Consider the following 24,672-nt stretch of genomic DNA (forward strand, 5'->3'; position numbering starts at 1 on the left):
TCACTCTGAAGGCTTTACTTAATCCCCTTTCCCACCTCACTTTACCATAACCTACCTCACTTCTGTCTACATACTTCACACTTGTCCAGCCACAGTAAGACACAGACAGCTACTTATTGTGAACTGTTAACCAGCACAAATTGTACGGAGGAGGCTACAGGAGTACTTGTTTCAGTCACGTTCTACTCTTTGTAACCCCATTTGGGGTTTTCTTGGCATAGATACTGGAGTAGTTTGCCATTTCCTTTTCCAGCTTATTTTACATATGAGGAACTGAGGCAAACAGGGTAAGTGACCTACACAGGGTCACATAGCTAGTAAGTGTCTAAGGCCAGATTTGAACTCAGGAAGATGAGTCTTCCTGACTCCAGGCCTGGTGTGCAATTCACTGCACCAGTTGCCTGTACAGGAAGGCTACCTGATAATTAATTTTTGACCATCTGGAATTCCTTGTGGGAGGAACACGTAAGAAATAGATTGCAGAGTACATGGAAGGGAGTAATGTGGAACACTGGGAAGGTCAAAAGGAGCCAGGGTATGAAAGGTTTTAAAAACCAAACAGAAAATTTATATTTTATCCTTGGAAGATCATTTTGATGGCTGAGGGGAGGATTGGCAGGAATGGGGAGAGACTTATGACAGGCAGACCAACCAGTAGGCCACTGCAATAATCTAGGGATGAGGTGATGAGAGGCTACACCAGAGTGGTGGCAGTGTCAAGGAGAAAAGGGGTAATATATGAGATGTCATGAAGGGGCACAATTTGGCAGCTAACTGGATAGGGGGTTGAGAGTGAAGAGTCAAGGATAACATCTAGTGTGACATCCTGGGTGACTGGGAGGTTGGTGGTACCCTCCACAGTAACAGGGAAGTTAGGAAGAGGGAACGGTTTTTGGGAAAAGATAATGGATATGAAGAGAATGAAAGTGAACTTCAAAGGGAAAGGGAAATTTTGCTCTGAGAGTTAGAGCTTGGAAGTGACTGGAGTATTATATTCTGTGATATATATATATATATATATATATATATATATATATATATATATATATATATATATATATTATATATATATATATATATATATATATATATATATATATAATATCTGCTGTTTCTTAATTTTATCATGCTTTTAACTAATTAGTCAAATTAATCAAAATTATTTAACTGTGAACTTGAGTTCTGACTGAATGTTAACCTCTGTGTGAGGGTGTAGTAAGGGGAAGGAGAAAGGGGAGGGGTTAACAAAATAGACAGGAAAGTAATAAGGAAGTATGGAATGTCTGGCACTTGACAATGTGTCTGCAGGATAGATTCCCTTCACCCATATCAAGTTCCTGTTGCAAAACCAGGTCCCACTGGTCCTAACTGATGACAGTTGGATACTTGTCACATTAATAAGCAATTGGTTTGGGTATGATTATTTTCTCTTTTTTTTTTTTTAACACCCTCCCCCACCCCTTTTAAGCTTAGGGGCAACTAGAGGATATTTCCTTGAAGCTATATATTTTTCACTTCTAGGCTATAATGTATATTGTGTTTCTCAATGGTACTGTGAAAGCATATTTGAAACTACATTTTTGGTAAAACTGAAAATACTGAGAAATACTAAGAAATACTAAGAAAAAATATTGTCCTCTAAAACCTTTCCCAGACTACCTGGGATAAACCTTTTCTAACGAAAAACGATTATAAAATATTATCTTTTAAAATTAAGGAAAATGATTGGTCTAGGACAAAAACACATTTTTGGGGGGATGGATTAAAGGTTTCAACTCAAAACATATTAACTCTTTTCTTGTTTACATTATCATCTCCCCTATCTCCACCTGAAAGTGATTGGTGCTAGTACTCAACCTTTTCCATTGAGAAAATATTAAAATATCAATAGAAGAGAGGAAGTTCCCTTTGTTTAACTCCAAGAAGAAATGGGACGGTGACTTGGTTGCTCAATTCTGGGTATATCATATCTCAAGTCAATCCCAGCTTTATGTTAAGATACCTTAAAAAAATTAAAAAGGGAAGGGGAATGGACTTGATTATTGTTCCCACTGAAGTGCATGGTAAGCAGTCAGAAACTGCTAGAACCAGTTCTTGGAGATCACTCCTAGAATTCTGTCTACTAGGTGATATGTCTCCCAACACTGAATGAATGAAAAAATATTATTAATAATATTATTAATTATCAATAATCTGATATATAGAATGGGTAATTGGACTGTCATTAATAAAAAGTATGGCTGAATCTGACAACAAGTACAAAAAAGTGAAACTTACTAATTAATTGGTCTTTGTGGTGATGTGAAGGATCTTGTTTGAAATCTGTCCCAGAGGCCTCCGACAAACTAAAACAATTCTCAGAATGAGTGGGAGAAAAAGTAGTTGATAAATCATTTGCATTTTCCAGTTTTTGACACATGTTTAAGCAACACAATTTGACAGTAACAGTTTACGGCAAACAATAGAAATAGTGGAGTTTTGAACTTTAGTTAAAGTCCATAATGCAAATGAAAGGTTCTCAAAAGTGTTTCTAATATTTCCACATGTCCTTGCTTATTTGACTTAGTTTCTACATGATAATATTTAGGTTTATTTATTTAGCTCACATTTTTCTCCTATCTCATCTATTTGCTTCTAATTAGAGAAAACGATCGAGATGAGATGTATTGTGGACCTTACTTAAATGGCAACTGGAATCAAAAAAAATTTTGGTTTTTTAAACAGTCAGAAACAAATGTTCTGAAACAATGGTGGCAAAGGGGCTGTTATAAAAATACTCTGGAGCCCTAGTTGTGTTCCATTTATTTCAATCAATATAATTTCAATAAAACAAAAAATTTAGACAGTTCTTTTTTTTTTTAATGGTACAGATTTTAAAGAATGTTTGTTTGTGTCCAGCACTCTGTAGTATAGAAGAAATTCCTTGAATTAAGGTGTATGCCCTGCTCAGGATGGTTACAATATTAGATTGGCAACAAGTAATTGCAGTTTGAGGGGTGACCCCGGGATAACCCTAACCAAAGGGCTTGAATCTACTCTGAGACCCTAAGAATGCAGGTCTGCTTCAAGGAAGTGCTGTGTCTTTAGAGCATATGAAATAAGTTCAATTTGACAAATGTTCATTAAGTTCCTACTAAGTGTGGGCACTGTGCCAGGTGCTAGAGACATAAAAATGAAGTAGTTTGGGTCTCCAAAGAGTTTATATTCTATTGGGGTGGAGGCAGGGGTGAGGAGTGGTTCTATCAAGTCATATTAACTTAAGTAGCAGCACAACATAGTGGTCAGAGATCTGGCCTCATGGTGACAATGACCCAGATGTGTGATTCTGGTGAAGTCACTAAACCTTTTAGGGTCCCAAGCAATTCTCTAAAATTAAACAGTCTCAAAAAGAGTTGCCATCTACATTCATAGAGGGAGTTTCTCCTCTACAGTTCTCAATGCCAATGAAATAAAAAATCCAGTGGCAAAAAAGGAAACACCAAAAAACCAACTTGGCATGAAATTTTACTGGAGAATTATCAAACCTATGCAGGTCACTTACTTGAGCATAGTAAAATGCAGTTCGAGACCAGTTTAAAGACCCATTTGTCATTCTAGAACTCTTCTTGTACTTGCCTTTAGTCACAGGCACTCAGTGAAATCATTATAGATTGAGTTAGAAACAAATAGTTTCATATGTTCTAAAAAGTTAAAAACAAATTTTAAAAAAATATAAATGCTTTTAGCATGGAGTTCTAGAACAATTGGGTCAGTGTTTACAAAATGTATTAGCTTCACATCCTTTAATGTTACTAATCATTTAATTAATTTACTATTTCCTTTGATCAAGGTGAACATGGAAATGGATGAACTATTATGCCCTGGACACACTTATTGTGCTGCATTTGAATAACAACAAAAAGAAACTTGCTGAGAAAAATTCACTGACCTGACTTATTGATGGCACCCATTCATATCTTTTCAGTGTAAAACACTGTGAAACTGGATCAGCCTTCTTTTCAAACGTTGTTAGTGGTGGGTCAAGCTTTGGTGGATACATCTGATCCAGTGGAACTGCTTCATATGCTCTTTGTCATAGACAAAATAGGGATAATTTTTGATCCAAGAGTTGACAATTGTATTCAGTACATGTAATACAATTCGGCATAATAAAGCAAACCTATTTTAGGTTTAGGAAAACCACTTTTCCTTGCTTTCCAGGGTCCCTTCGAAACCCAGGTCCCCTGGGGGAGAAGACCATAAAATTTCCTTTGCCTCAGTGCTTTCCTGATCCCTAAAAAAAGCACACCACCCTCTTAGGTGCAATCATATTTCCAAGCTAGTTATGTTGTGAAAGAAAACATAGACACCCTACCCAATAAAAAGAAATAAGAAAAATAAAGAAAGTAAAGAAAAAGTATGCTTTGATCTGCATTCAGACTCCATCAATTCTTTTCTCTGAAGATAGATAGTATTTTTAATCATAAGGCCTTTGAAATTGTCTTGGATCACTGTGTTGCTAAGAATAGATAAGTCATTCATAAATTGATCATTGTACTTTGTGGACCTATATATATACATATATATATATATATATATATATATATATATATATATATATATATATATATATATATATATATCCTTTCCTTTTTTGTTTTTTATCTCTTTGGGATAAAGACATAGTAGTAGAATTGCTGAGTCAAAGAGTAGCCCCTTAGCCATAGGTTCAAATTGCTCTCTAGTAGGGTTGAATCAGTTCACAACTCCTCCAACAGGGCATTAGTGTCTCAATTTTCCCACATCCCCTACATTTATCACTTTTCTCTTCTGTCATATTAGCCAATTTGATGGGTGTGAAGTGGTAGCTCAGAGTTGTTTTGATTTGAATTTCTTTAATAAATACTAATTTAGGACATTTTTCATATGTTGATAGATAGCTTTCATTACTTTGAAAACTGCCTGTTCATATCCTTTGACTATCAGCTGAGGAATGACTCTTACTTTCATAAATTTGATAAAATTCTCTATATACTTGAGAAAAGAGGTATTTATCAGAGAAATTTGCTGTAATTTTTTTTCACACTTATCATTACTGTGTATTTCCCTTCACCCTATTTTCCCTCTGTTTATCCTGCTTTTCTCTCTCTCCTTCTTTCTGGTCCATCCTCAAAAGTATTTTTGCCTTGTCTTTCACCTACCCCAATCTGCCCCCCTTCTACCACACTCCTCTTCTCTTATCCCTTTTCCCTCCTACATTCCTAGAGGGGAAGATCGATTTCTATACTCAACTGAGTTGGGATGTTATTCCTTCTTTGAGCCAATTCTGATGAGAGTAAGGTTCACTCACTCCTCTCTTCCACTTCCCCATCTTCCCTTCCACTGTAAAAACTCTTTTGTACCTCTTTTATGTCAGATAATTTACCCCATTCTACCTCTTCATTTCCCCTTCTCCCAGTGCATTTTTCTTTCTTAATCCTTAGCTTTATTTTATTTTTTAACAATCATCCCATCACATTCAACTTAAACCCATGCCCTCTGTCTATATATACTCCTTCTTACTGCCCTAATTATAAGAAAGGTTTTAGGAGTTATAAACATCATCTTCCCATGTAGGAATGTAAACAGTTTAACTCTATTGAAATCTTTATGATTTCCCTTTCCTGTTTACTTTTGTGCTTCTCTTCAGTTTTGGTTGAAAGTCAAAATTTCTATTCAGCTCTGGTCTTTTCATCAAGAATATTTTTAAGTCTTCTATTTCACTGAATATCTATTTTTCCTCTGAAGGATTATGCTCAGTTTTGCTGGGTGTGTGCTTTTTGGTTGTAATCCTAGCTCTTTTAACCTCTGGAAATCATATTCTAAGCACTCTGATCCTTTAATGCAGACACTGCAAAAACCTGTGATATTTTGACTATTATTCCATGATATTTGAATTGTTTTTTTTTTTCTGGCTGCTTGCAATTCTTCTCCTTGACCTGGGAGCTCTGGAATTTTGCTATAATTCATTTTGGGATCTTTTTCAGGAGGTGATCAGCGGATTCTTTCAATTTCTATTTTACCCTCTGGTTCTAGAATATTGGGGCAGTTTTCCTTGATAATTTCTTTAAAGATGATGTCTAAGCTCTTATTTTTTTGATCATGGCATTTAGCTAGTAAAATAATTTTTAAAAAATTATCTTCTCTGAATCTATTTTCAAGGTCAATTGTTTTTCCAATGAGATATTTCACATTTTCTTTTGGTTTTTTTTCATTCTTTTGATTTTGTTTTATTGTTTCTTGATGTCTCATAAAGTCATTAGCTTCCACTTGCCCAATTTAAATTTTTAAGGAATTATTTTATTCAGTGAGCTTTTGTACCTCCTTTTCCATTTGGCCAACTCTACTTTTTAATGAGGTTTTTTATTCAGTGGATTTTTGTACCTTCCCCCCCCCATTTGGTCAATTCTGCTTTTTAAGGACTTGTCTTTAATGGATTTTCATATATCTTTTTCCATTTGGCCAATTCTGCTTTTCAAGGCATTTTTCTCTTAATTGGATTTTTGTACCTCTTTTATCATTTGGCCTATTCTGTTTTTTTAAGGTATTATTTTCTTCAGTATTTTTTTTTTTTGGTGTGTGTGCCTCTTTTACCAAGCTGTTGGCCTTTTTTTAGGATTTTTTTTTTTTGCATCACTCTCATTTCTCTTCCCATTTTTTCCTCTACCTTTCTTGCTTGATTTTTAACATCCTTTTTGAGCTTGTCCATGGCCTGAAACCAATTCATATTTTTTTTTTGAAGCTTTGGGTGTGGCAGTTTTGACTTTGCTGTCTTCTTCTGAGTGTGTTTTGATCTTCCTGGTCACAGTAGTAACTTTTTATAGTCCATTTTTTTTCTGTTTGTCCATTTTCCAGGCTATTTCTTGACTTCTGACTCCATGCTAAAGCAAGGCTCTGCTTCTGGGATCAGAAGGGCACTTTCCTAAGATTCAGGGTTTTCAGAGTTAATCTTAGGGACCCATAAGTTTTCACTTCTTCTAAGGTGGTGTGATCTAAGGAGAGGTGTGTTTACTCCTCTTCTGGCCTGTGCTCTGATCTGCGAGTGACCACAAGTACTCTTTTCTACTTTGAAACTGTGACCAGGGTCCCTGCTCCCCCAGGGTCCCAAGCTCTGGTGTGCTAGTATTCCTCCTCACCCTGGGCCTGCGACCCATCCAAGACCAAGACAGGGATCTGAGTATGGGTGATGCAGTAGAGTCCTGCCCCTGGTGTCAGCAAAGGGACCCCTGTATTTTCCTTCTGACTCCTGTCTGACTCCTGTGGAAGCAACCTCTGCCATAGCTGATTCAGCCATTCCCCAGGTCTACTCCGAGTTTGCCCTGGACTGCACTCTGCTTTTATCCCTGTGGGACAGGCCTTTCTTGCTGACTTTCCAAGTTGTCTTGGGCTGGGAAATTGTTGCACTTTGTCCTTTTATGGGTTCTGCTGCTTCAGAATTTGTTTTGAGGCATTAGTTAAAGTTATTTGGAGAGGAATTCAGGAGAGCTCAGGCAAGTCCCTGCCTTTTCTCTGCCATCTTGGCTCTGCCTTGTGAGTAAAGTTTTCAACAAACTTCTTAAAGTTTAAAAAAAAAAGTTTTGGAAAATATTTTGATAAAGGGGTAAGAAAGTAAAAAGCACCATCTTTCTGTAGTGTTTTCTGAAAAGTCAGCTTTTCTCTAAGTGAGCTTCAGAATGTTATCAAGTACCTTTTTTTTAGGGGCAAGAATCTACTAATGAAAAGCCTACAACACTACTAATAGCATAAATTTATATAGCTATTTAGGGTTTAGAGATTGCTTTCCTTCACAGCGGGTCTCTAAGACAATCTAGGTATTATTCCTAGAGATGTAAAAAGTGGGAGAGCTGGAAATCAAACCCAGGTCCTCTGACTCTAGACCATGCTAGCTTTCAAGGCTTCAAAACAACTCAAGAAAAACACTATTAACAGTATAAAGCCTCCTCTTTGACATAATTTTAAAGATTCAAGTAAAGTCAGTAAGCATTTATTAAACACTTTACTATATGCCAGGCCCTGTACTCAGCCCTGGGAATACCAAGAAAGAAAAACAAAACAAAACAAAAGAAACAAGCAAAAGAGTTCTTATTAATCAATTAACAATGACATTCATATCAATACCTATCATCTGCTAGGCACTGTGACTGGAATGGGGAACATACAGACAAATATTAAATAGCCTCTGTCCTCCAGAAGCTAACATTTGCAGATTTATAATTTTTTTTCTTTGAAGTTAATATTTTTTTCTTCTGAGGAAAAAACAAAGTAAAAATTTCTTGGCCTGATATTAAGAAGACAATTCTTCAATAAGAAAGATTTCAATATTGTATTGTTCCCACGAATTCTTCCTAAAGGTTGCTCATGGCTTTACATCCATTACAGGAATGTTACTGTATTAAACAAATCATTGCTCACTGAACATGTTTAAAAACCTGTTTCCACAAAATATTGAGCCCCACTCAAAAAAGTTCTTAAATGCAGAAGTGTTAGATTTTCTAATTTAATTTGTTGACCACCTTGTACTTGAAGAAATCTGTTGGAGTGTCACAAAGGTATACATCTAAATTTGAGAGCTGAGTCAGTTTTGAGAATCTCTTTTATTTTCAGAAAGAATTTATGGGATTTCCAATAATGGTGAGGCAGCCTTCTACATTTAAAGTTGTACTTTTTAAGAAGTTCCTTAGGATCATTTTGTATATATTACTAGATGCTAAATTGCTAAGTAACATTTCCACATTTTATAAAGGTGATTATTTTCTGATTTAAAAACAGGGAATTGAGCAAAACATTTCTCATACTGTTACCAGGGTGTTAATTTCCCCCAAAATGAATTTTTGTTTTCAGTTGTTTCAGTCATGTCCTACTCTTTGTGACCCCATTTGGGGTTTTCTTGGCAAAGATACTGCAGTGGTTTGCCATTTCCTTCTCTAGCTCATTTTACAGATAAGAAAACTGAGGCAAACAGGATTAAGAGACTTGCCCAGGTTACACAGCTAGTAAGTGTCTGAGGCTGGATTTGCACTCAGGAAGAGGAATCTTCCTGACTCTAGGCTTGGTGCTCATTCTACTGCACCACCTAGCTGCCTCCAAAAATGAATAGGGAATATTATAGCAAAGGAATTTATAAACTTTATGTCACCCAGCACTACTGAAAGAAACCAAAACTGTTTGGCACTTACAGCAGCTGGCCTTTATGTTGTCTTTAAAAGTCTACAAAGCACCTTATGAATGTCACCTCATTTGATCCTTACAAGAACCTAAGAAGTAGCTACTCCAGTTTTACAGGAAGTTGAGGTTCAGGGAGGTTGAGTGGCCAGACTGAAATTACATAGCTCTATGGTGGAATTTGAACCTGAATTTGAATTTGAAGTTGGTCTTCCTGCCTCCAACTCCAGTTCTCTAAAGACCCTATTCTGCTTCTCTTTGTATTATAAGTCAACTTCTAAATCCAAAATGAAACAACTTATATATTTCTCAAGTATTCAGCTACCAAAATAGAAATAAAGATTTTTCTGGGATCATAGTCATAGGGATGGAGGAGAACGTAGAGGCTGTCAAGTTTAACTCCCTCACTTGACAGATAAGGAAAGTGAAGGCCAGAGCTTTGAACCTAGTTATTACTGACTCCAAGTCCAGTGTCCTATCCACTAGAATGTATTTTTAAATATGTCAAAAATTCTATGACAGAAAAAAGAACTGCTCACTTTTGTGTACTGGACTTGTAGAATGATTCCATTACTTTCTGTTCCTCACTCACCCATGCTGGAGCTCTGCCTTCTTCACTCTTTGGGAAATAAGAAGCAAAGAATGACATCAAAATACGTTGGGTGTGAGTTGCTACACTTTCAGATTCACTGACTAGCTTTATTAAAATAGCTAACATTTATATAAGCTTTCAAGTTTGCAAAGCACTTGACATCTCACTAAACTGATGACAGATGGAACAAATCTGTTGGCATTTCTATAACAAATTCTTTTCATCATTAATGATATTGGGAGCAACACTTCTGGACTGGGACACATCAGTCTCTGACGTGATATGTAAATAAATATAAAGGGCACTGAAGATGACAATAAACGAGGCAAAGAGTTGGACCATATCAAACACACAGAAAAAAATCCATGCAGGAAATGATAAGGTTTTTATATCATAGAGAGGTTAGTTTGTAGGATACCTTGCTGAGATGGGATGGTAACTTGGAATCACAGATTTGAGAAGACTACATAGGAAGAAAGGGGCCAGGCTAAGAAAAAGGCTTTAAGAAGCCAAACAGAAGGTTTATATTTCAATTTAAAACTACACTAAGACTTTTGGAATACCCTACATATCTTGGAAAAGAAAACTTTATCAAGGATATTTGTTGCAATTTTTTCCCCCTAGTTGTTTCCCTTTGAATCTTAGCTTTATTGAATTTGTTTATGCAAAAATCAAAATTTTGTGCAATCAAAATTAATCATCTTATCTTCTAAAATTTTCCTGTCTTTTGTTTGGTCTTGAACTTTTCTTTATCCACAGATCTGATAAGTAATTTCTTCCATGTTTCTTTAATTTGTTTATGATGTGATCTTTTATATTTAGGTAATGTTTCCATTTAGAGACTAGTTTAGGTATGAGGCATTGGTCTAAATTTAATTTCTTTCATATTGCTCTCCAGTTTTCCTAGCAGTTTTTATGAAATAGTGAATCCTTAATTCAGTTGCTGGTCTTTTTGTTTATTGAATACTAAGGTACCAGATAGATTTGCTTCTTTATGTTGTGCACCTAAGTGTTGTGCACTTATCAATTTCTATTATTTAACCAGCACAAATCATTTTGAGAATTACTTCATTTGTAGTACAGTTTGAGATCTGGGACTGCTAGAGTTTTTCATTCCTCCTTTTTCCTTGTTTCTCGACCTTTTTTTTTTTATCTGCATATAAATTTTATTATTTTTTCTATTTCTACAAAATAATCCTTTGGGGGGAGCGCGCACGCAGACGTCTCGGCGGCCAGCGGTGAGGGTGAGCGGCTTCTTTCGGAGCACCGGGCCCCTGGGGGATTCACCCCGGTGTCATCCGCCCCGAGAGGAGCGCCAGGCCCTGCTGCTGCCACCATCCCGGAGGGATGAAATTGGCTTTTCCCAAGTGGCACTGAGACCAGCTTCCAAATTGGACATCCTGTAGCAACATAGCACTAGTGATTGATGGCCACAGAGGAGGTGGAGATAGAGGAAATCAGAAATTTGGTCAGCCTGGGACATCTCAGCCGTTGAACTAAAAAACAGAGAGAAGGGGAGCAGGGTGCCAGTGTCGAGTGCTACACCAGGCAGGGAGGAAAGGAGGCTAGAATCTAGCTGGAGCCAGTTCTGTACTCACTGAAGTCGCCTGGTGTAGGCACTGAGGCTAGTGAAAAGTGAATTCCCCAGGGTGGTGTGGGAAGAGGCAGAGACATTTTTGAATTCCAACTTTTGGGGAATCTGCCATCAAAAGAAAAGAATCAGAAACTGAATGATAGAGGAACAAATGAAAAAAGACTGAAGTTACCAGAGATCCCAGAAGAAAATTCTGTTTAAAACTTGAGTGTGCACAGATATATCAACAGTTTAGCTATTAATAACAGAAGGGAAGGTGATATCTAAACAAACCCAGAAATCTCTGAGTAAATATAACAAGAGAAAGAAAAATGAAAAAACAAGTGATGGGGCAGCAAAAACTTTGGCTTTCCAGGACTGTATGGAATCACAGCAGGATGTTCCCAAATGGTACAAGAGGGAAACAAGAATCTTCAAAGCAGAATATGTGGCCTATACAGGAGAAATGTTTGCCAGAAATGAAAAACTTGAATCTGCCTTAGCAAATCTCTCTAAAGAAGCAAAAGAGAAAAAGCTTTAATTTTGAGGAACACAGACTAAAGAAGAAATAAAGATTATAAAGACCATGAAAGAAAAGATACAAGTTTAGAATAGCCAGAAAAGAGAATTAATGAAGATAATAAAGTAATCATTTTTAGAAAAAGACAAAATATTTAAAAACTAACACAATGAGTTAAAGGAAAGAAGAAGGATTTTAATCAACTAATAGAGAAAGAGAAAGAGGGAGAATTAGATTATGTAAAAGGAAAATGAAAAAGGCATGAATAAGCAAACTCTAAAAACTAGGGGAAAGGATGACCAACAGGGGGTAGGGAGAATGGAAGAATATTTATCTATTTATTTGTAGCATTCTTTTTTTTATATTTTGAGTTCCAGATTCTCTCCCTCCTCCATCCATTGACAAGGCAAGCAATATGATAACCCATTATACCTGTGAAGTCACTCAAAACATTTCTGTATTAGCCATGTTGGGGAGGGGGGGAATAAAAAATAAGGAAAATGAAAAACAGTATTCTCCAATCTGCACTCAGTTCATCAATTCTGTCTCCAGAGGTGGATGGTGTTTTTTCATTATGAGTCCTTTGGAATTACTTTGGATCATTGTATTGATCAGAATAGTTAAGTCTTTCATAGTTGACCATTATTACAGTATGCTGTTTTTGTGTATAGTGCTCTGCTGGTTCTGCTCATTTTACTTTTTATCAGTTTGACAATAGATACTGTTGTTTAATCCCTGATTTTATTGGAAAGAATTCTAGTTTGTTTCCAATCAATTGATCAATAAACAAGCCAAGAGATATTTTATAAACTGTTGCATCATTGTTCACAGGAGATATTGTCCTATAGTTTTCTTTTCCTTTTTTAAGTATTCTTGGTTTATGTACCACAACCATATCTTTGTTATAATATGAATTTGGCAAGATTCCCTCTTTTGCTATTTTGCAAAAAGTTCATGTAATATTGGAAGAATTCATTGATCTTTGAATGTTTGATAAAATTTACTTGTAATTCCATTTGGTTCTTGAGTTTTTTCTTTGAGAAAATAAATAAATGAATATTTATGGTTTGTTCATTTCTTCCTCTGAAATCAGATTTTCAAAGTTTTCGATTTCTTGTTCCATTAATTTGAGTATTTTATATTTTTATAAATATTCATTTATTTAAATTGTTGGCTTAATTCACATGTAGTTGATTAAAATCATTTTTAATAATATCCTTTGTTTTTTCTTTATTTATTGCAAGTTTTCCTTTTTCATTTTTAATACCAGTAGTTTAGTTTTCCTTTTTCTTCTTTTTAATCAAATTAGCTAATGGTTCTTTTTTTAAACCAGCTTATTTAGTAATTTAATTTCTTTGTTTTAACTTTGTTAATCTTTAATTTTAAGGATTTCCATTTTGGTGTATAATTTAGTTTTTTAATGTGTTGGTTTTCTAGTATTTTTAGTTCCATTTTCAATTCATTGATTTTTTTTTCTTTTCACTGAATGCCTGAAATACTCCAGTACTGTCCCAGACAGACTCCATGAATTTAGTTAGTTTCTCTATCGTCTAGTCTGTCATGTTATATCTCCATCAGAGAAGTTGTGCTTAAATGTCTCCATAATTGAAGGACCCTGCAGTTGGAGTAAAACATATTGCCCTCTGAGTAGGGGAGCAGTGACTGAGCTCTTACTCAGTTCCGGATTAGAGAAAGCTTCTGAAGAGAATGACATGTCATTTGAAGAGAGCTTAAGGATCTGTCCCCAATGATTTTATGGGTTCTAAATTGATTGACTTTATTCCTATATGGATACAGGGATGATTGATCCATAAAGCAATGAGTCGATATCCATAGGAAAAATCCCATGATCTAACACTTTGAGAGTAAGAAGCATATACTTCAATCAATGTGTTTTAGTCATTGGCTAGCTAAAATGGGGAACTCCAGCTTCCTTTCTTAAAATGCCCAGGGGTAGCTAAGTGGTACAGTGGATACAGCACTCAGCCTGGAGTCAGGAAGACCTGGGTTCAAATCTGGCCTTATATACTTTAATAAAATTATTTATTATTTCTGCAACTTCTTTAACATTAGTTAATTTAGTCTCCAATGAATTTTTAATCTGTGTTTCCATGGTCCATTATTAAATATAAATTTTATTGCATTATGATCTGAAAAGTGAAGCATTTAATATTTATGTTTTTCTGCATTTAACTATAACATTTTCATGGCCTAATATATTGTTAATTTTTGTAAAGGTACCAAGTATCGCTGAGAAAGAGGTGTATTCCTTTCTATTCCCATTCATTCCCATTCTATTCCTTCTTCAGAAATCTATCATATTTAGCTTATCTAGGATTCTAATTCATCTCCTAGACTTCTTTCTTATTTATTTATTTTTTGGTTAGATTTATCTGGTTCTGAGAAGGGAAAGTTGAAGTTCCCCACTATTATAGTTTTGCTGTCCATTTCCCTTTGTAATTCATTTAGAATTTCCTTTAAAAAATATAATAATATAGCATTTGGTGCATATAGGTTTAGTAGTGATATTACTTCATTGTCTATGGTACAGTTTCTCTGTTTATATCTTTCGATTAAATCTATTTTAGCTTTAACTTTATCTAAAATCATAATTGCTACCCCTGCTTTTTTTGCATCAGCTGAAGCATAATAAATTCTACCCCAGCCCTTTTTTACTTTATGTGTATCTCTCATTTTTAAATGTGCTTCTTGAAAATAAGTATTGCTGAATTCTGTTTTTTAATCCACTCTGCTATCCATTACCATTTTATGGGAGAGTTCATCCCATTCATATTCAAAATTATAATTACTAGTTGTGCATTTCCCTCCATCCTATTTTTCATCACTTTATCCCTCTGTCCCTCTTTTTCACCCTATCTGTCCTTAAACCTCTAATTGACTTCCAGTCACTGTCTTCTTAATCCAAACCCCTTCTAAGAATTCCTCCCTTATCCCTTTCCCTTATCCTATTATTCTTTAATTTACCTACCCTTCTAAAAATCCCTCCCTTATCCTATTCCCTCACCCTCCTATTTCTCTGTAAGTTAAGAAGACTTTTTTACCTTTCTAGATGTATATGTTATTCCCTCTTTTGCCCAGTTCTGATGAGAATAAGGTTCTAACACTACCACCCCTCCACCCCCTCCTGCCTCCACTGTAACAATTCTTCCATTCACACCTCATTTGTATGAGATAATTGCTCCCTTTTTCTTCTCCCTATTTCTATTTTACTCTCTTGTTCTAAAACTTCAGGACAATTTTCCTTAATCATTTCTTGAAGTATAGTGTCTAGACTCTTTTTGTGATCATAACTTTCAGTAGTCCAACAATTCTTACATTGTCTTCCCTCAATCTCTTCTCCAAATCAGTTGTTTTTCTAATGAGATGTTTGGCATTCTCTTTTATTTTTTTTTAATTTTCTTTAAATTTTGTTTTATTATTTTTTTATGTCTAATGAAGTCATTAGCTTGCTCAATTCTAATTTTTTATTTTCTTCTGTAAGTTTTTGGATCTCTTTTTCTAATGGTTAACTTTCTTTTCATAATCTTCTTCAGTTTCTTGCACTACTTTAAATTTTTCCCCAATTCTTCCTCTACCTCTCTTATTTGATTTTTAAAGTCCTTTTTAAGATATTCTAAAAACTCTTTGGGGGTTAGCGATCATTTTGCTCTTATCTTTGAAGTAGAAGTAGCTGTTTTCACTTCACTATTTTCTTCTGAGTTTGAACCCAGATCTTCTCCATCATCAGAATAGCTATCTATAGTCAGGTTCTTTCTCTTTTGCTCACTCATTTTTTGTGTGGCTTTTTTCTTGTCTGTGAAAAAAGAATCCGGCTGTAGTCCCTAGTTGTGGAGGATAATGTTTCAGGCTTTAGATTTGTTTGTGCTAGTGCTTTCTGAGTGGTATCTAAGCAATTATTAGGGTTATTTTTTCCCAGTTAAAAACCTGGGTATGAAACCAGCGGACAAACAAGTGACTTTGGATACCTCAAAGGAGAAGGGAAGTCATTGAACCACTGTGCATACTGAAATCTGGCATAGGAACATTTTTATTCTTAATAGTTTCTTTGTTAATTGTGGTCAGTGTATTTCCAAAGAAGAGAGTGCTGGGTTCAAATTCTTGCACCGGGAGATTCTAGCTGCCTCTAAGAAACTAAGGCTATCAATTACAGATGCTTCAGAGGAGGGAATATTATATACCAGAAATTCTCCATACTGGTCAATCCCAGGAAAACATTACTTACTCTTCCCCTCAAAATAAGGTTCTTCCATAATGTAGGATTTAGAATTTTTATACTGTATTCTTGATTTTGTCCCTGACTAATTGTCATTTTAGGAAAAATTATCTAAAATTGAATAATTAAAATACTTTCTCCTACAGAGATGAAGGTACCTATGTATTTCCTTTGGTTAGGAATGAGTTCACATGGTTAAGAAATTTAAAAAAAAATACTTATTTTTTCATACATATAGTGTTGACGCTCAGATCCACAGAATACAAAATAAATAACCAACAAAACAAATGGGATATGTTTTACCTTACATTTTGAATCGTCAAATGAAAACCGTAATGCGGTTAAATTGCCTTGCATTTTAGATTTATCAGGAATAACTTTCACTGGACTTGTCCAACCTGAAAAAGAAAAAAATATTGAGTTTTGAGCTAAGAAACTAGTAAGGGCATTTTCTTTCTCATTGACCAGAGACTTTTTCTGTTTGAAAAAAAAAATGATGGCTATAAGGTTAACTAATTTTTCAGTGGTTGATATTATTTGTTTAAAATCATGAACAAAATGGAACAAGTAGAATATATGTGGGAGACTATTTAGTGGAGTACTGCTTGTTATTATGCAGAAAAGAATGCTTATGTGATTAGAAAAGGATTATATTGAGTGATATACGTTGCAGGTTCTAGGAGCTAGGGTTGATCCCTTGCTAATGCTTAATATTATTTTTGAAAGAACAGGGAGAGGAAACACCAAAAGCATATTTTCCAGAAGTGACTGTGTTTTGTAAGAACTAGAAAACTGCTATAGAGACAGTTTCCAGGATACCGAAGGACTATTAGTTTGTTTACAGACCTAAGAGACAGGACAGTAAGGAAAATATTTTAGTGACCATCAGCAAGTACTATATTGTTCATCCTCTATGATAAATGATCACTAATTAATTCTCCCTGGTCTATTTACTTGGAATAGGTTCAATCTTAAGATTTCATGCTAAAATCTCTCTTTTGGCTTGTACCCTTATCCTAGGTTTCCTCTATGGAACATCAGAATTTGGTATATTTTGAACACCCAGGATTTACTGCAAAAAAATCAGAATCTGGCTTACATCTAGGTCTCCACAACAAAAAGGGAAAAGAATACTTAAGCATTGAGGTTAACAATACATTAAATACAGGACCTTCAATCTGACAAAGAAAGATAAAAATAGATGGCTGAAACAATAACCAATCAAAATAATTTCCCTTTCCTTTCCTGTGAGCTTCTAACTCCTCTATGAAATCAATGCAGTTTTCTAAGCCTATCATGCTATTCTGGAGTCAAGGCCCCCATCTCCAAGACAGAAGCACCTGGGCTTCTAGGAAGTAAAGTAATCCATTTGCTTAATAAGTCCTACCCCCTTTTCCCAGGGCCTATATAGTTCTCCAGATTTATAAGTTTAAGATTTATAAGGTTAAGTTCTTCTTGCAAGTGGAAAGAATGAGGGATTGCTATGTAGACAATTCCTGTTCCTTATACCTGCACTGTCCATGTAACTCACAGTACTTGTTAAAGGTAAGGTCTGAATTTATCCCTCCACAATGAGATTTTTTTTTCTTTTATTTGTCATCTCCAGCTCCTGCCTGATCCAGGGGCTTCTCACTGCTCTGTCACTGGCTCCATCTGCTGACATTCATGAGGTCACATAATTGTTCATGCTATTCTAGAGGGTATTCATGACATGGTTAGGGAATTGGACTAGATAACCTCTAAGGCTCCTTCAGACTCAATAGTCTATGGATATCTGATATTCGCAATAGGCTTGCCTTACATGGTTACCATGTCTTCTTAGGAACTAAGTCTCTTGCCTTATAATAATGCTTCAATACCCCAGTGGAGATGCAATCTCATTCTTGTGGTTATTCCTTCTAATGGCACAGATACAATATGTCAACATCTCATCCTATGCCATTCTCATTCAAAAATCCCTTACAGAGATTCCCCTACCTAATAACAATGACAATGAAGACTGTGAGGACAACAATGGCAACAATGACAAAGCAGCAAGTGGTACAATGGATAGAGCACTGGACCTGGTATCAAATCCAGCTTCAGATATTTAGTAGCTGTGTGACCCTGGGCAAGTCACGTAACCTGTGTCTGCCTCAGTTTCCTCACTTATAAAATGAGGCTAATTATAGCATCTTCCTCCCAGAGTTGTTGTCAGGATTAATGAAATGACATTTAGACAATGCTTTTAATTTTATAAAGTACCTCCCATACACTATCTCATTTGATCCTCACAACAAATCTGGAAGGCAAGTGCTAGAGGTGTTAATATCCTCCTGTCCTGTCCCCATTTTAGAGATGAAGAAACTCTTCCTTTCCAAAGCTAATCACTCTACCTATGACCTTGATCTTATCACTACCTATTTCTTCTAAGACCTTCAATTTTAATTCAAATCAGCATTTATTCATCACCTCCAGTGCACAAAGAAACCTCCCCCCTTTCAACTATTCCCTCTTAATAAACTAGTATTTTTAAAATTTAAACCAGTTTTTTAATCCCTCCTTTCCACTAGCTCTTTCCCTTTGCCTTCTAGTAGACAGGGGTGGGTCATTTGCCATCATTTAAATAAATGAATTGCAAGTTATACCATCTGGGATAGTTTTCCTAGGCCTCAGCCCATTTGAAGTTTTAATTTTCCTGATACTCTTTGTTTAGGTCCATAATCTTTTATGTCTCTCTTATATTCCTCCTTGCTTATGTACCGTCACCCACATTTTCTAGATGCCCTTTTAAAATAAAAAAAAACAAAACAAAACCTCATGAGAGAGCTCTCCATACAGTCATATTATTTTCTTCAGATGCCACCTACCCCTTTTCTTCATTTGGATAATTCTTTTTATATGAGAGAAATTTTGGAGAACTATGCTAACAAATTGAATTAGAAGGATGCGTTGATATGTGGGGGAGAAGAGAACCTGAAAGATGGTTTAAAGTAAAAGCTATAACAAGGCAACTTTTTGGGGGTGTTTGTAAGTGAGAATTGTGCCCATTCACCAGTTAACAAGGTGGCCTAGATGGCAGGTTGGAGTATAAGCACATTATGGACCTTCAAAAATGTAATCTAGAATTTATTGTCATGGATCCCTTGGCAAAAAAAAAAAAAAAAAGCAAGTTGCATAAATTAATACCCTGAACAAAGAGGGTTGGTTTTTTTTGCAGGCTAATCAAGTAAGTTTGCCAAAACAAGACCTTTACCCAAAGTAAATAATTTATTCCTTTTGAGCACTACTACCTACCTCTTTGAGTTCTAGATGATGGCCTTCCATAGAAACACTGACCCTTAACTCCCTAGTCCCCAAAGCTGTACTCTTCACATAACCTAATCTGCCAAAATGGCACATTTCCATGGAACTCATTCACTCCTTCCTCTACCATACCTAGCATTTAAAAGCAATTCTTATTGTAAAAACAAAACAAAATAAAAAACCACACACACACACACACACACACACACACACACACACACAACACCTTTTGTTGTCTGGCTTCTGCATTTAACTTGATTTTGGTGAAGACAGTCTGGAGTTGCTTTACCTGTTATACTATTTGTAGTAACAATCTGAGGTTAGTCCTTGGAGGTTGTTTGAAAGGCAAATTCCATCATTATCATCAACAAACATTTACTGCCTTGCAATTTACTTGTAGCAAAAGTTTGAGTCAACGCTTTCATTTCCTACATACATAATAAATATTAATAAATGAAAATTTCACTTTTGGGAATAGAAGTGTGAATGAAAGCCCAATTTATGAATTTGCTCTTTCTTCTCTGCTTCAGACAATGAGTATTGGGTTTTAATTATAATACATACTGCACAAAATCATATGAATCACATGAATTCACTGTAGGAGAAGGGTGGAGTTTTAAAATATAGTTACATTATCAACTCTGTCTATTGTGACTAAGAATCCAAAACATCTTAATATAAGTTGCCTATGGCACATAAATAGAATTACTATGAAACTATAAAGATTCATAAAATTTAGGGTGGTTTGAATCCCCATACAAGTAAATGGTTCTAAGATTACTACTACAATTGAAATAAATTATTGTAAAAATTATATTTCAATTTCTTGTTAATAAGGCTACAACACAGAAAGGGAAAAGCAGCTGCTGAAATAGTTAAAACCTCTCTTCTGGAGCAAACTCAAGTGTTTCAACTCAATTGATGCACTGGCCATTATGGATAAAGAAAATATGGCATTCTGTATAACAACTTATTATCTGGATATGTGGCTAACAAGTAACCTAAACATAAGGAATGAATTTCACAATTTGACTTTATAGGAAAATAAATTCTATTTCTCACATAGAAGAGTTGTCAGAACTACAGAAATCTGATTCTGGCCTCAGGTTAGAACACAATAACTCAGTAAAAATAGTAACAATAATAACAATATGTATAACTGCACAGATTTAGAGCTAGAAGAAACCGCAGAGCTCCTCTAGTCAAAACTCCCTTGTTTATAACAGATGAATAAACTGAGCCTTGAGAGGTTAAGTAAAGTTTCCCAGGATCACATAGCTAATTAAGTGGCAAAGTTAGGATCCAAATCCAGGTCAACAAGGCTTATGGATGGGAACAGGGTAGGGAATCTTGTTCCTTCTCCATGCTGTCAACTCAAGTCTTGGATACTCAGACACCTTCCCATCTCCCTCAGGCTCCTCTCTTCTCTAATCATAGGGCTGGAGAATAGAGTACTAACCTCCTCTCAAAGCCTTCCTTTATAGAGGGCAGAAAATGGACTTTCAGTTCATTCCCTCTGCAGCTCTGCTTGGTTTCATTCCAAACTGTTTCCTCCCACTTTTGTTTTCTAACTGACTTTCCTGTATTGTCTTCCCCTATTAGAGTATAAACTCCTTGAGGGCAGGGACTGTTTTTCTTTTTCTTAATTGTATCCCCATTCTTTAGCACAATTCTTGGCACAGATTAGGTGCTCAATAAAAGTTTATTGAGTTGAATTGAAATCTTATTCCCTGGAGCTGAAACCAAGCAGAGGTGCAGGTAGAAAGTGGAGTGAGCTGAGTCCAATTTCTTTTCTCTATAAAGGAAGGTTTGGAGAAGAACTTAGTACTTCACCCACTAGCCCTCCAGTCTGAGGGAGAGGAAGCTGAGAGAGGTGGGAAGGCTTGAGTTACCAGCATAGTGATGAGATTAGAAGTAATCGGTTTATTCTGGGAGGGGCATTTTGTTATACAGAGTTGAAACTAAGCAGAACTGCAAATGGAAAGTGGAATATGAGCAAAGACATCAAGACAGGAAGGAGAAAAGCATGCTTAGGAAATAAGGAAAAGTCCTGTGTGTTTAGATCAGGGATTCTCGAACTTTTTCCATTGATGACCCCTGCAGTTTTCATTGGCATTGCATGGCCTGAGGGCACACACAGTGCAAAGTGCACATGCTTTGTGTTCAGAACCAAGGCTGCAGTGAAGTTGCAGGATGCAATATGGGCAAACACTGCCAGAAACACTTTGATTCATTACACGTTTGATTTTTAATTAACTTTTGGTCCTTGAGCATTCAGGAATCTTTTACTGTTGCCAAATTTTTCATGACCCCATATGGGGTAGCGATCCACAGTTTAAGAAGTGCTGGTTTAAACCATAGAGGTATATTAAAAGTAGCAAGTCAAGGCTGGAAAAGTAGATTACAGCCAAAACAGAGACAATGAAAAACAACAACATTTATGTCCTATGTGCCAGGTATTGTGCTAAGCACTGCATTTACAAATCCAAAAAAGACAGTCTCTTAGCTCAAGGAAGTTATATTTTTAAAGAGTAGTCAACATAGTGGCTACAGAAGATGTTTTGGTCTGAGTGATGGCACAATGTAGTTGATTGACACATCCTTTTCAGAAGCAGTGGTAGTGTTCATTAGATTATTTATTGTTCTAAGAGTAAGAGATGAAAAAAGAATATGGGAGGAATATGCTTCCAGGGACTAGGTGGTCAGGAAGATGACTAGACAAAAGAACGGTCTTGAGCCTTGGGGCAGCAAGACACAACCTATGTGAGATATAACACTGTGAGCACTTACCAAACTGGATAACATGACCCCAGGGTTCCAAGTCTCTTAGCTTCTCCAGGACATGGTCTCTGGAAGTCTGGTTGTGACCAGAGAGAACAGAGAATCTGAATTTCAATTTTGTTTAATAGGTAACAAGAGGCTAGTGATGGATTTTGAGCAGTGAATGACATATTCAAAGTTATGATTGTATTTTGGATTTCTAGCCAAACCTATGGTACTTTACAACGAGACACTTCTAATTGGTAGAAAGATTGTTTACTTGAAGCTTCTTGCTTAGGTAAGGGACAGAGCTGAGTTGAAAGCTTTGGACAAGACAATCATCCTTCATTTATCTTTGAGAAAAGACACATGGTTCTAGCCTCTGTTCAGACACATGGAGAGAGGCAGTGAGACTTTGAATGCTATAGACATGTGGGAGAAGCTAACTCTTCAACACATACTTGATTTCCAGCTTGCTCTCATAGAGACTTTGAGGAATATCCCCTTGGGTGAAATCAGGTCTCAGTTGATCTCTCCAAAAAATAATGTAAAAGAGACACTTTTAAGGTTAATCATCATTAGTATCACATTCTTATGTCTAGATAATCAACAGAACAATATATTAACCCCTCAATTGTAGCTTGCCAGTTTCTGGGGTGTAATTATTTACTCTGTAAATTTAACAAGTGGATTTTTCCAAGCTGGTTTGAACTGCCTTAAGTTCAGAAGTCAAATACAGCTTTGAAGTTCTGAGCCTGAGTGATAGGTGATTTCAACAAAACTTTGATTTAATTTTTTCCTAGAAATATTTTCTTCCTTATGTCTGTTGAGGACACCACCATTCTTCTAGTCTCTCACACTTGCAGTCTCAATAATTATCCTTCATTTCTCATTCTTCCTTACTCCACATGTCCAATCAGTTGCTGAATCTTGCTATTTCTACCCTTAGAATATCTTCCAATCTGAGTCCCACTCACACAGCTACTATCTTAGTTTATAACCTCATCATCTCTTGCCTAGATTATTAACAGCAGCCTTCTAATGGATATTCCTGTCCCAAATTCTTCCCCAAACCAATCCACCCTCCATACTGTTGCTCAATTGATTTTCCATAAAAGTTGTCCAACTATTTTCAATATATGCCTGAGTCATTCTTTTTCCTATCAAGTATTTTCTAGATGAACACACCTCCCATTTCTACTTGCAGTATTCCCCCTTCCAGGGATGCCCTCTTACTTCTTTACTTGTCTAAATACTATTTATCCTTTTTGTTGTTATTATTCAGTTGTGTCCAACTTTGTGACTCCATTTTGGGGTTTTCTTGGCAAAGATACTGGAGTAGTTTGCCATTTCCTTCTCCAGCTCATTTTACAGATGAGGAGCTGAAGCAAACAGGGTTGAGTGAGTGACTTGCCCACAGTCATACAGCTGATAAGTATCTGAGGCCACATTTGAACTCATGATGATGAATCTTCCTGAATACAAGCCCCGTGTTCTATCAGTAAATCAATCAATAAACACTTATTTTATTTTCTAGATAATGAATTATGCACTCATGTTTTCCTGGTCACCAATGCAGTGAAGCAGGGATGTGTGCTTGCTCCCAGGCTTTTTAGCATAATGTTTTCAGTGATGTTGTTAGATACCTTCAATGAGAATGAAAATGGTATCAAGGTCAACTACTACACCGATGGCAAATTATTTAACTTGAAAAGCTACAGGCCAAGACTAAAGTGGAGGGGGAGTTGATGAGTAACTTTTTGTTTGCAGATGATTATGCGCTCAATGCAGCCTCTGAGGCTAAGATGTGACAAAGTATGGCTTGATTCTCTGCTGCTAATTTTGGCCTAACAATTAACATCAAGAAAACAGAGGTTCTCTACTGGCCAGCACAATACCATCTATACATAGAACCACTGGTTACAGCCAATAGGGAAATTTTGAATTCTGTGGATAAGTTCACTCACATTGGCAGCATACTTTCCAGGGATGTACACATAGATGATGAGGTTGATGCACACATTGTCAGAACTAGCTCAGTGTTTGGGAGGAAGGAAAAGTGAAGCTTCTGAAGGAAAGTGTGGGAAAGAAGAGGTTTTAGACTGCCTACCAAACTGTAGGTCTACAGAGGTGTTGTGCTAACTTCATTGTTGTATGCCTGTGAAACCTGCCATGCTGGAAAACTGAATTGCTTGTATTTTAATTGTCTTAGGAAGATTCTGAAGATCAGCTGGCAATATGAGGTATCAGACACCGAGGTCCTTTCTCAAGCTGAACTGCCAAGCATTCAAACTCTATTGCCGAGAGTGCAATTCTTATGGACTGGTCATTGTTTGAATGCAAAACATACATTTACCTAAAAGACTATTTTATGGAGAACTCACACAAGGTAAGCACTCATGTGGAGGTCAGAAGAAGTAATTCAAGGACGCTCTCAAGGTGTCTTTGAAGATATCTGGAATCAATTGGGGGACGTGGGAGACGCTGACACAGGACCAGCCAGAAGGCACGCCTGAATCAAAGAAGGG

General features: G+C 36.1%; 1 protein-coding gene across 1 annotated transcript in view; it reads right to left on the reverse strand.

Annotated features, from left to right (window-relative positions):
• Positions 1 to 24,672, reverse strand: part of SPMIP7 (sperm microtubule inner protein 7) — a 77,212-nt gene that overhangs the window by 34,331 nt on the left and 18,209 nt on the right. Inside the window, exons 2-5 of the mRNA XM_020981329.1 lie at positions 16,403 to 16,497; positions 9,720 to 9,799; positions 3,929 to 4,067; positions 2,278 to 2,345 (exon numbers count right to left, since the gene is read on the reverse strand). Coding sequence (XP_020836988.1) covers positions 2,278 to 2,345; positions 3,929 to 4,067; positions 9,720 to 9,799; positions 16,403 to 16,497 — 382 coding nt within the window. The remainder of the gene's footprint in view (positions 1 to 2,277; positions 2,346 to 3,928; positions 4,068 to 9,719; positions 9,800 to 16,402; positions 16,498 to 24,672) is intronic.

Source organism: Phascolarctos cinereus, unplaced genomic scaffold (genome assembly GCF_003287225.1).
Source record: "Phascolarctos cinereus isolate Bilbo 61053 unplaced genomic scaffold, phaCin_HiC Scaffold_4;HRSCAF=312, whole genome shotgun sequence".
NCBI classification, from domain to species: domain Eukaryota; kingdom Metazoa; phylum Chordata; class Mammalia; order Diprotodontia; family Phascolarctidae; genus Phascolarctos; species Phascolarctos cinereus.